General features: G+C 38.2%; 1 protein-coding gene across 16 annotated transcripts in view; it reads right to left on the reverse strand.

Annotated features, from left to right (window-relative positions):
- Nucleotides 1-12412, reverse strand: part of svila (supervillin a) — a 73908-nt gene that overhangs the window by 39682 nt on the left and 21814 nt on the right. For 15 of the 16 annotated variants that reach the window (XM_067485915.1, XM_067485914.1, XM_067485918.1 and 12 more), the window contains one exon: nucleotides 1096-1159. In XM_067485915.1, the coding sequence (XP_067342016.1) occupies nucleotides 1096-1159 (64 nt within the window). Of the gene's footprint in view, nucleotides 1-1095; nucleotides 1160-6905; nucleotides 7502-12412 lie in introns of those variants that run through there. The other variant, XM_067485911.1, reaches the window with a different exon arrangement.

A 12412-nucleotide genomic window follows, 5' to 3' on the forward strand; every position in this document is an offset into this window, starting at 1 on the left:
TTACAAACATACTGAAGTCATTTTTGTATTTTATTCAAAACCACAAAGCTGCAATACAGCTATAAAAGAACTGGCAGTAGATTATTCATGCGAGGAAACATGCCAGAATTGAGAAAACATGACTTTGTGGTTTTGTCCATTCCGGCAACCACAGAGTAGTGAACACATTGATGTACATAAACATAGTAGATCCTTTTTCTATCATAACAACATCTGCTTTCATGACTAAATGTCTTCCAACATATGATTTCTTTATGCAAAGTGTTTCCAAGTAAAAATCACGCCCACACCGTTTGACCCCAACTTTGTGTCACAACAATATCAACACCATAGCCAGTTTAACATGTTGCTCTGGTGGCTTTTTACTTCTTATGGGCAACACTGGGAGCCCCTCATTTCTCTCCTTACTAAGCTTGGACACCAGCCCCATCTCAAATACACAAGCTTTATCAGATTCCCAACTATGTGTCCACATAGTCACACAACCTCTGTACTGCATTAGGAAAGTGTTTAAAGATATCTTTAGATTTATTCCAGGATAGAGCATAATCCCTATCAATCTATGTGCTAACAAACATTTTGTTCTGCATGTGTAAGGATTTTGCTTCTCAAGGGTTACTTGGGCTCTGATCAATAGCTTGAGGTGGCTAATGTTAGCTAATGGTAGCAAACTTCAGATTTTGCTGTGCAGTATAGTACGTAAGCCTTTCGAGGAGCTAATGCATTTAATGCTTTGAACGAGGTGAAATATTGACAACGAAAACCACAACTTCACTGGAAATGAACTACTCAATTGTTGCCCTATAGCAGCGGCAGAGGAAAATACCTGAATATGTACAGTAAGCTATATGCTCAAGTGAACACACCCAGCAACTCTTAGACTAGTATCTTACTATGTACTTGGGTCTATTTTCCAGTACTACCAACTAGAGTCACTAAAGTCAGACATGACCATCACCACACCTTTAAAATGGTGAAATGTTTCATTAATATAACTATGTTCTATAATGGCATCATTCACATTAAAAATCATCTTTTACAAGTCAAAAAGGTTTTCATTTAACAGATGTGGCAAAAAAAAGTAGTGTTGCTTACCTCAAAGCTCTTTTATGTAGGAATCTGGAATTGCTTAGTTTGACGGGGGTCTCGCAACCAAGTCCTGAACAAAAGAAAGAGTAACACTTATGTCAAAGTGTTGATTTATTAACAGCAAAATGTGTATTTTAGTTTTTAATGGATAGAAAAACATTCAAACTACCCATCTTAAAGTGTACCAGACAGCCCATCTACAGGTCCTTGGCACAGGCCCAGATTAATTAACAGAGAAAACAAATTATGTGGAAAACGACCATCTACCTGACTGAAAGAATCACATCAGATACTCGCGCCTCCACCCACACACTTAGTCTGAGATAGTGCGTTTCTCCAACTTAACTATCAGCCTATATGTTGTGCAGGAGGTTATAACTGTATTTAAGATTGACCACCTATGTGTCACTGGATGACAAATGTGCTGTTACCGCTGGTCACACATGAAAGATGTAGTGCAGTGAAGCTGGGGTGGTGCCAGGATCACTAAAGTCACATTTAGCTTTAACAGAAATGAAGTAGTACTTTATCTGGACAAAACGACTTACTGTTGTCCTGTCCTGCACACCCTGTAAGGTACAATCACATGAGAGCATGTTTGCTAAGAAATTCGATTTTTGTCATGTTAAGGCCCCACATTTTTCACTAGTCGCTTTTCTGCTAATGGATCTTAAAAGTCACTGTGTGCGCGCTAACTGATTATCCAAAGTGGAGCTGTGTAATTTAATGTCAGTCCATGAATTATGACAGAAAATGTGCACAGTTTACATTATGCAGATTGTGGTCTCCTCCCTGAATGTAGCACAAACTGAAATTGTTAAAAAAAAAAAAAAAAAAAAAAAATAAGCTCATTAACCAAGTTAATTACTGTCATTGGTAAGCATTTGTAAAGCAAATCTAACTAAATAGCACAAACACACCATTATATCCATTATGCATGATCAACCAAAATTTGCAACAGTAGACCTAACCTAATAAAGTCTGGGATCTGTTGGTAAAATAGCATAAGTCAATAAACTAGAGCAGAACGTGACAAACACCTGCCTAAAGAGACCTGCAGCCCCATTACTAAGAAAAATGCCATTAGAGGGTATTAGGCATCGTTGCACTTTGGAATGTGGGTTCTGTTGGACTTTCTCAGGAATGTTCATTGACTCAAAACCTCAAACTTATGGTTTTGGCTGCCCCTCTGACCTTAGAGCTGTCAGAGCAGCGCAATTTCAGGACAAACATGTGGTTCTGCTTCTATCCCCTTGGAGTTCACATCAGGGCCATGGGACGCCCTCAGACTACCCCACTACTCCACCCTCCTCCCTAACCTCTGCTTCAATGCCTCCCAGCGCTAACACATCCATTCTAGATCTATTCCTTTTCTAGGATGTTTGGGTTGATGTTTTAAATCCCTACTACTTAAGCAAAACAACATTTGGAAAAAAAGGCTTATTTGAAGAGGGCAGAGTGCCTGGATGTTTTTGGGGGTGGTTGTGTATTGTTTCAGCTGGGCTGAATAAGGTTGATGAAAACATGACTCATTCCATGCGAGCCTCGAATGATAATCCTGGTTGTTTGAGATGACTGTTTCTTTTAGACAGCGATTCAAAATTTAGCTTGAAGTACAAACCCTTTAAATAGTTAAATAAGTTCAAAACCTATACATTATTTTATTTTTTTAAATTGTAGCTAATTTTCTACTGACACGGACACCTCCTGCCATCAATGTTGTTACCAATAATAAAGTTCTAAATGGCAAACAAATTCTCTAAGTAAGGACAAAATATGCTTCGCTAGTACAAAAGTAAAAAAATATTTAAATAATAAAATCACTCCCAATGTTCTTATTCTTCATGTTCTGAGCCACAATCTATTCTATATAACTTCAAAATACTGCTTCTGATTCAGAAGGGAAAATGTCTAAACATGATGATTATCAAGCAGGATTTGATGTTACAGGTGTTGTCATTTTATTTAAGATAAAGTTGCGCTGATGCAAGCAATGACTCCTGGATGTTCAGATTTCTATGTGCAAATTGTGTAAATCATGTTTAATTGCAAAGAAAGAGCCAAATAAATTCTGGCATTTTTCAACTTAACTCTAATATTATTGGCCTTTAAAACTATAAATTGTACTCGACAGAGTAGGTGTCTATCACATTTTACTCATACACCATGACAGAACAACATCCCCCAGTTATGGTAAGGAAATACATCTCACCCACTTCCTTATTACATTGCCAACTGATTTACCTATCATACTTCTGTGAGTACAGTGGTTTGTTTGTTAGTATTTGGTTGCGGTTTTTCACTGGTACAGCTTATGTGCTTGTGAGAGACTTTATAGCAAATGTGGTTAATGCAAGTTTCTAATGTGTATAAAATAAAATCAAAAGGCACACAATTTTCCCTGAAGGCCACTGTTTGATAAATGAAGGTTAGAGTTATGGTTAAATGTACTGAAGTTGCTTTGTGGCTTGCTACGTTGCTATGGGGCTTTGTAGCAGACTGGTTTCGGCTGTAGTTTGTCAGTATTTGGAGGTAAAGTTTGCACCCCTTGCTTCACAGTGTAGGGGGCGAACCAAATGTTACTATGGCCAATAATCATAAAGGTCAAAAGTAGTATAACACAAACTGACAAATAGAATGTCCCCTCACCAAATGCCAATATAAAATGTTAATTTTCTACTTGCATGAAAAAAATAAGAGCATTTGTGACTCGTGCAGCTGTCTGACGCTAATGTCAGAGTTCCTTAACACCAAAACGTGCACTATTTTTATGGTTCATACAGCCTATACATAGTGGCATGTGGGGCATTAGAGGTGACCTGCTTGAAAGCCCTAGTTCTTTAAGGCTTGATTGACACAGGCATAAAAACCTCTGCAATGATCACAGATGTCAGAGCTACTTTGATGTTGTCTGCAATATACAGAAACACCATGGCTGCTATAGCCTCAAGTGTACAACCAGGAATTCCTCAGTGCTGAATCCTGTGTGTGTTAATGAGCCTGTAAAAGCAGCCTGAGGCTGATAAAACAGAGATAAAATGACTTCATGATTCAGTTGAGTGTCATTGAGGCTCTGAGGTGAGGAAAAGCTTTTATGTCAATGATGTGAAGCACAGAGACGGTACAACAAAAACGTCACACATAAATACCCAGTATGGTAACGAAAGCAGCATCAGTGTCTAAGCAACCAGTATGGTCAAGTTGAGATACAGGATTAACATCAATTCCTTTGATTACAGCGAGTCCAAAAGGAAGCATGTCACTCTGTAACTGTCTCCATTACATCACACTATATTTAAAGGTGAGCGTGAGTGTGTAAATTTTAACATCCTCAAAATAGTTACACGCCTACTCCGCCTTTATCTTGCCTGCCAAGAGCCTCAAGTTGCAACTAAACCCTCACTTAGACAGGCTTAAGATTTAAAGCATTAAAAACAGATGGAGAATCAGAAATTAGGTGAGGCCAAGAGTATAAACAGTGGACTTACAAAAAGGCATGGCAATAAACTAGTAATATCTTTAACACTACAATGGTTATCATTCAGCAATATATTTTTAACTTAAATTTGTTTTCAGGAAAAGTCTACATCAGATTCATGTGTTCTTTATTTGCACAAAGTGTTCCTACGATGATTAATCCTGTTGGTGTCTTAAGTTAAATGAGTGTTCTGCTGATTCTTGTTTAGTATAGGTAAATGCCCCACCAGTACCCATAAAGGGGTATGAGATTGCAGGGTCATAAACATGCAGAGGACAGCTGCAAAAACTGAGTATTTCTGTAGCAGAGGATCAACAGAAAATAAGCTGTCGTATTTAATAGTGTTACAAGTGGGTATATACAAAACACACACAAAACAAAAGAAGTTGCATATTGCTGCCTATTGCTCATTTTTTGACCACGGCGCAAAACTGATGAAGTTTAATATATAAAACACAAGAACAGACGCATCTCTCCATCCAAGTACAAAACAGAGATGCTCGTCTTCTGGAGGGCAGGCTTGAAAACCAGTTATCTGGTACCAAGAGTGCTCATGATGAACAGTCTCTTGCTGTGGTGATGGATGAGGGATATGAATTGACATATTACAGCAGCATTTATTAGTAATAATAAATAAAATAAATACCAGTAATGCAAATTAATAATGCAACTTTTATGACAAAAATGTTATTTTAAATCCTATTACATTAAGTATAGACCTGAAAACAATTGAATAATAGTTTTGCACAAATGTCAGTATTCAAATGTTTGGAAGTTCGGTCTTTAGTGTGAATACATTCTGCTATTATTTAAGAGCAATTCCAAAATAAGAAAAGGTTGGTCAGTGTAGGAATCTTTGTAAAAATTGCATAAATGGGGTTTAAGAAAAATATTGTTCTTAAGACTGGTTGGCGAATGGGGCCCAATGACCATTGAAACTACAGTCTCAGATTCAGTTATTGGCAGTGAATGGAGGGTACAAAGCAGCCACACTTTCTAAACACAAAACACTCACACAACCTGCATCAAACACCCCTTTTTCCTGAAACCACATTGGCCCGATGGGGCACCTGTTGTGGATTCCCAGGTAAAGAGAAGCTGGATAACAACACTCAGTTCTCACCCATAATACATTACAGACTGGGCTAAGAGTGTTAAGCACTTGCAAAGGAGCAGGCATTCATCATCTCCATAAAAGTTGCTTCGACTATTTATCATCTTTGGCCTGTTGGCAGTGCATCTAACACACAGACACACACACACACACACACACACACACACACACACACACAAAGTGTGCATACAAAGGCTGGATAATATAAATCAATAAAACTAACATTTACTTAAGTAAAAAGTATTGCATTAGTATATCATATTTTGTTTCTCAATTTGGCTCATTTCTGTTGTCCTGATTAGTTACACTAAGACAGGACACCTGTATTAGTGCTTTCTCACACAAAAAAAAATTTATGACAAAATCAGTCTTTGAGAAAAATATAGTACTTGATGCTTAATGACATGATGATCCTTTACAGAGCTAGTTAGCGGCAAAATGTCACATTAGAAATCGGCCAACAGTCATCAGTCATAGCTAGTCTTATTCCAATTTTCTCTGTAATGGACAATCCACTCACCCCTATCTTTCTGTATTCAGCATTCATACATTCAATACAGAGCTAGTGAATGAGAGGAGAAAGGTCTCCATACTAGTTAACCATTTGTAACTTATCAATCTGGCATGTAACAATTAAACTCTGCCTTTACCCCCCCCAAAAAAAACAGTTCAAGTTGCATTCATTTTATGCGCATTAATGGCAATTCCGTTTACAAAATAAAGGATATATATAGCATAAAAACAATGTAAAGATTCCAATGATTCACAAGTACATTTAGGTCCATATTCTTGACAATGTAATTCAATCAATTTGGTTTGTTATCAATCCCAGTGTCCTCGCTCACACACACACACACAAAGACACAAGTCAACTCTAAAGTATAGGAATCCATCAATACATGCAACTACACTTAATTATGTGTGAATACAAGTAGCTATGGATCACAGAAATAGCTTCCTGCCTGATACAATCCCCTGCACTGTTAAGTGTCCCTTATCACTGCTGCATAGTGTCCTTGGAGGCTACAGCTGCAGTGCAAGGACAGCTGGCTGGAAAGCAGAACAGTGAAGAGAGGAAGGGAGTCGGAAGTTGGCAGGCAACAAACTGCAAAGAGCTCAGATTCTTAGCTCCCCAACCAGATTAACCTGTCCCCCAAGCCTCCAGCCTGAGCTTCAAATCTCAGCTCTTCCCTGAGCTGCAGAGTCCCAAGTCGTTGCACTTACCTTGGCCGCAAAACTTGACGTGAGTCAGGTAATTTGAGATCCACGGATTCCGGTACATTTTGGCAACAAAGTCAGGGTAGAGGGGGACACAGAAAATAAGTAAGAGAGATGAATAGAAAGAGGGTCAGTTGCAGAAAAGATGATGCAGCTACAAAGCAGTTTGTCAGTGATCTGAGACAGACTAAGGAAGAGAGAAATGAGTCAGGTATAGCTGGAGAGAGGCAGAGGAACAAGGGAGGGAGGGGAGAGAGCAAGACAGAGACGTCCCAGCCGCAGTGCCGGTACAAGTAGAGGTGGTCCTGGGCAGGGAAACAGAAAAGTAGAGCAGCTGTGGCTGCAGCTCTGCTACTTCTCAGATCCACTCCTCCACTCTGGTTCCTGCTGCTCACTGCTGAGGGCTAACCAGTGTCCACTTCAACAACAACCTGCAGGGCTAAAAGCTTCTCAGCGCAGGCTAAGCTCATTAGCCAAAGCAAGCAAATTAGGCCCCATCGCTACCACAGATTTGAGCAAAGTGTCCTGCCTGCTTCAGAATGAGCCTCAAAGGCACAAAGAGAAGGAAAAAGAAAACAGATAGGAGTCTCCCAGGAGAGAGCTGCCTTCCCTTGGCTCGCACGCATGACTGGGATGCCAAAGAAACCGGTGCAGAGCGTCAGAAAAGGGGGGTCAGATAAGCACGCTGGCTGGGTAGATGGGAGTGGAAATAAAGTGAGCAAGGGAAGAGAAGAAGTTAAAATGACCCTCTCAGCCAGATGAGAAATTCCAGTCATCTCTCAGCGGGGACAAACTAAAAGGCACAGCATGCAATGAGAAATGAAGAGCAGGAGGAGGAGGGATTTTTATTTTAAAAAATAAAAGGATTAAAAAGGACCACGCAAACAATAATGAGAGTGAGCTTTACTATATCAACTCATAATTAATAGTAATAAAATGCTAACACTTAATATTAAAAAAAAGCAACTTTTTTCAAATGGAAGTAAAATAAAGTGAATTAGAAAAACCCAGAACTCTCCTTTAAAACAAACACACACACACACACACACACACACACACACACAGAAAGTATGTCTCCCAAAACACAGAAACCCGTGTTTGCTGTCAGTCATTGTGTGTATGTACCCACTTCCTAGTGTGACTAAGCTGTAAATTAATGCAAATGCCATTAAAATAGCAAACACACACACACACACTATACTTTAATGTGATGATGATGTGCTTATCGTTGTAATAAGAGGGCACTGTAGGGTGGCTGGTGCAGAGACTGACAATGCTTATCACACACTGGTGGGAAAAAAGTGAGTTGTATCTTATCTTTATGCAGCACCCAGAGCAAAAGCTGTCACCACAAAAAACACAGCCAGCAACATTAAGCAGATCTAGTGGGTGGAAGTTTCAGTGACTGCAGAATGGCAACAGAGGGAAATAGCTTTTCCTAAATACATGTTCCTCAGTGGAGAACTGCTTGGCATCTTATTACTTTACATCACATAAGCCTAGCCATGCTCAACATCACCCTTTATTTAGGTGTGTCAAGATGCAGGGGGTGTGTACATTTTATTAGATTAGTTTGTGAACAGTGCAACATGGTGTCACACACAAAGGGGTTTTTGATCTTATCTGGCAGCGAATGCAAATTGGAGTGGTTTTAATTTGAGTTCTCAGAAAGGTGGAGAGCACAGAAGCACAGAAGCTTTTTTCACCCCCTTTTTTAAGCTCGTCTGAAAATACAAATACAAACGTAGTTTCACAAGATGCCCAACTGGAATAAAGACAGAGGGGCCATCTGTGGTAAGCCAGAGTTGAGTGAAAAAAGTAGGAAAATGCTTTGTTTACAATTTGTGTCCACCGTTCCATCTATTGCCAGTTCTTTTCTCTTATGAAATCCCAGAATATACAAGCTAGTTGGCTGTGGTTATAGTCTTCATAGTGTGTTCAAGGGCGCCACACAAAAGTATTGGCCTTTGTCGCAGCTACTTTTATTGCTGGCTTGGTGGATCTTTGCCCTAAAAAATAAGTGCAATAAAAAAGTCAGTTTGCAGTTTCGAATTTCATAGTCCTCTAAAGCCAAAGTAAAATTTAAAAATCTACTCCTCATAGTATCACATTTTCATGCCTTACATTTTTTTCCAGCTACTTTAATCTAATTTTTAATTCAAACCAACACCTAAACTACTTTAAGTTAGAAAAGCTAATCAGTTTTCAGTGTGTTTGACTGTGTAAGCAAGCACATTGAGTGCACCCAGTGAACATATAGGTCAAATATAAAGCACAACAAGATTTACTATGCAAGCTCTTACTGCCTCAGCACCTACTGTACCACTGTCTACCATCTGGCTGTGTGCAAAGTTTCTTTGATTCATCTGCTACATGGATGACATCAGAGCTACAAAACCACCTGATGGTTTCAACCCTATTATTAGTAATGATGAGTCTTGGCTGCCAAGGATGGGCAAGACCTTACAGGTTGCTGCAGTAATGCAACACTACCCTTGTTGTCTAAACTTTGTAAAGGATTGTAATTATTCAGACAGCAATGTAGGAATCAAAAAGAAGCATATAAAAAAAACAGGGAGCAAAGTAAATGTAAAACAGAAATGTAGCTCTGTAATCATATATTAAGTAATAGCTAACAACATCCGACATGATAAATTTGAACATGGGTAATGCTGCATTTGGAGGGATTACTTTTATAAACAATGGTAGTCAAAAGGTCAACCACACTGGTGTTTCTTGTTAGAGTCAGAACACCTTCCAACATGGTGACATCTAATTTGTTGTTTTTGTCTGTGGAATCGGATTCATGCTTTGGCCTATAATGCTTGCGGAAATGGTAAGAATTATTACAGCAAGGAGACCAGAATCAGGAATGAAAGGTCAATGAGAATGAAAACTGAAGTGATACTCTGCAAAACCTAACAAAGTAAGAAAACAGACATCCTAGGAAAAGACTGAACAAAAGAAAAAACTCCAGGAAACTACTACGAGACCCTTAAAGGTCATTTTTAATTAAACTTGACAACTGAGAATAACCCGTGCCTCTGTTTAAAGGCTTCAATGGTTACATTTTCACACCAAGATATATTATTACTCTACAGGCTTTTGTTCTTGTCAGATTCTAAAACAACACCATGACAGAAAGTAAACAATGAAACCTTGAATAAGAGCAAGTGCCGGTAAGTATAACACTTAAATTGCTGATATGTGAGATGTTAAAGCAGCTGAAGTGTTGGCAGGACTTTGAAGTGTCAGTAAAATTTTAGCATGGTTCAAACGGCTCATCCTCTTTTCATGCTTAAAGAGTTTTTGCTAAAAAAGTCACTCAAATTAGCTAAATATGAAATGCGCAAGACAGTTAAACAACTGAAGTCTAACTGCTGAAAACACATCACATCAGTTAGCTTGCAAGTTTTAAAATGAGCAAGAATTACCAGAAACTGATATAAGATAAGAATAGGAGACAAAAGCAGCAGAAATCCAAATCTGAAAACAACTAAAATATAGGTTGAAGTAAAATAATTAGTTTAAATTTCAGAGATATTTGAAGTTAATATAGAAAGTGTCCTGAAAGTTCAGCTATGGGAGATGCCCTTAATGGCTGTATCACCTTCATAGTCAGAAAACTTTAAGAAAAGAGAGCACGGAGAGGGAGGAAGAGAAATAAGCATTAGCTTGGCCTGTATTGTACTCTGGTCTCTTTCACAGCCCTCTGAAAAATAAAATCCAGATTTATGGCATGCCCTGCGAAGGATCGCCATCTTGTCTGGTGAGAGAGCAGCAGAGGGATCCAGTGCGCACAGCCATGTCGTCTTTGCAGACTCGTAACATAGCCTGAGCCTCTGCAACAAGGCCATAAATCTTGACTGAGGGAGAACAAAATGAAAGGTAACAATATTCATATGCATGTGTCAAGGGAGTTAGAGGAGGCAAGTTGTGGCTAAACCTTGATTTGTAACATTGATGATGTTTTTTACTAGGAATGATGGTATTTCAGTATGCTGCAAACAGATTCTTTTGTGTCCTTCAACATTCAAAGTCTGTTAAAAAATAAAAATAAAAATCCAGTCAGTCTCCAGGCTGCAAATTTGGTATTTAATCAGATTACCGAATTTGAAATCAAAACAGCCTAATCTACAGGTGCTGGTCAAATAATTAGAATATCTTCAAGTTGATTTATTTCACTAATTCCATTCAAGAAGTGAAACTTGTATAATGTATACATTCATTCCATAGAGACTGATATATGTCAAGTGTTTATTTCTTTTAATTTGTTGATTATAACTAATGAAAACCCCAAATTCAATATCTCAGAAAATTAGATTACTACTTAAGACCAATACAAAGAAAGAATTTTTCGACATTATAATCAGCTAATTAACTCAAAACACCTCCAAAGGCCTTTAAATGGTCTCTCAGTCTAGTTCTATAGGCTACACAATCATGGGGAAGACTGCTGATTTGACAGTTGTCCAAAAGACGACCACTGACACCTTGCACAAGGAGGGCAAGAAACAAAAGGTGATTGCAAAAGAGGCTGGCTGTTCACAGAGCTCTGTGTCCAAGGACGTAAATAGAGAGGCGAAGGGAAGGAAAAGCACCCTGGAGAGAATTGTGAAACGAAACCCATTCAACAGTGCTGTACATGCTCATACTTTTCATTTGGCCAAGATTTCTAAAAATCCTTTCTTTGTATTGGTCTTAAGTAATATTCTGATTTTCTGAGATACTGAATTTGAGGTTTTCATTAGTTGTCAGTTATAATCATCAAATTAAAAGAAATAAACACTTGAAATATATCAGTCTGTGTGGAATGAATCTATACATTATACAAGTTTCACTTCTTGAATGGAATTATTGAAATAAATCAACTTTGTGAAGATATTCTAATTATTTGACCAGCACCTGTAAATACAGTAGGTTTAGCTTCTAAGAATAAAAGCTAAAAATTCAAATAAACTGATTTTAACAACTAAAATGTAAGAATTAACGTTCAAGATCATTTACACCTAACCTATTTGTTTCAAGGAATTCTGCTGTGTTCGCCTGTTTGGTTCAGTAAGGACAATAAGATCATAGGATAATAAAGGTCTGGATGGAGTTCTGGTTTCAGTATCTAGGGTGTAGATACAAGGCTGGGTAATTACAGGATTATGTGATTTTGCGGTGAACTTGTGTAAAAACTGTGTTTACTATAAACAGTTGAAGCATCAATTGGTGTGTAAGAAATAGCAGCAGGTAATTTATTATTAACCTGTTAACAATTTAATATGGTTACATTTTCGGACTTGGTCCATGGTCATCCAGTTGGAAGCATCCACAGGGTTGCATTAAATTCAATACTGAATTGCTAAGTTGAGAAGCATGACTAATTGGGGAAAAAACTATATTTTTATCCAGGCCTATTGCCAAACTGTCAGTTCGAATGCAAACGATATATGGCACCTAGAAAGCGTATACTTGTACCTCACTTGTAAGTTGCTTTGGATAAAAGCGTCTGCTAAATGACTAAA

Source organism: Channa argus, chromosome 19 (assembly GCF_033026475.1).
Source record: "Channa argus isolate prfri chromosome 19, Channa argus male v1.0, whole genome shotgun sequence".
In the NCBI taxonomy this organism is placed as follows: domain Eukaryota; kingdom Metazoa; phylum Chordata; class Actinopteri; order Anabantiformes; family Channidae; genus Channa; species Channa argus.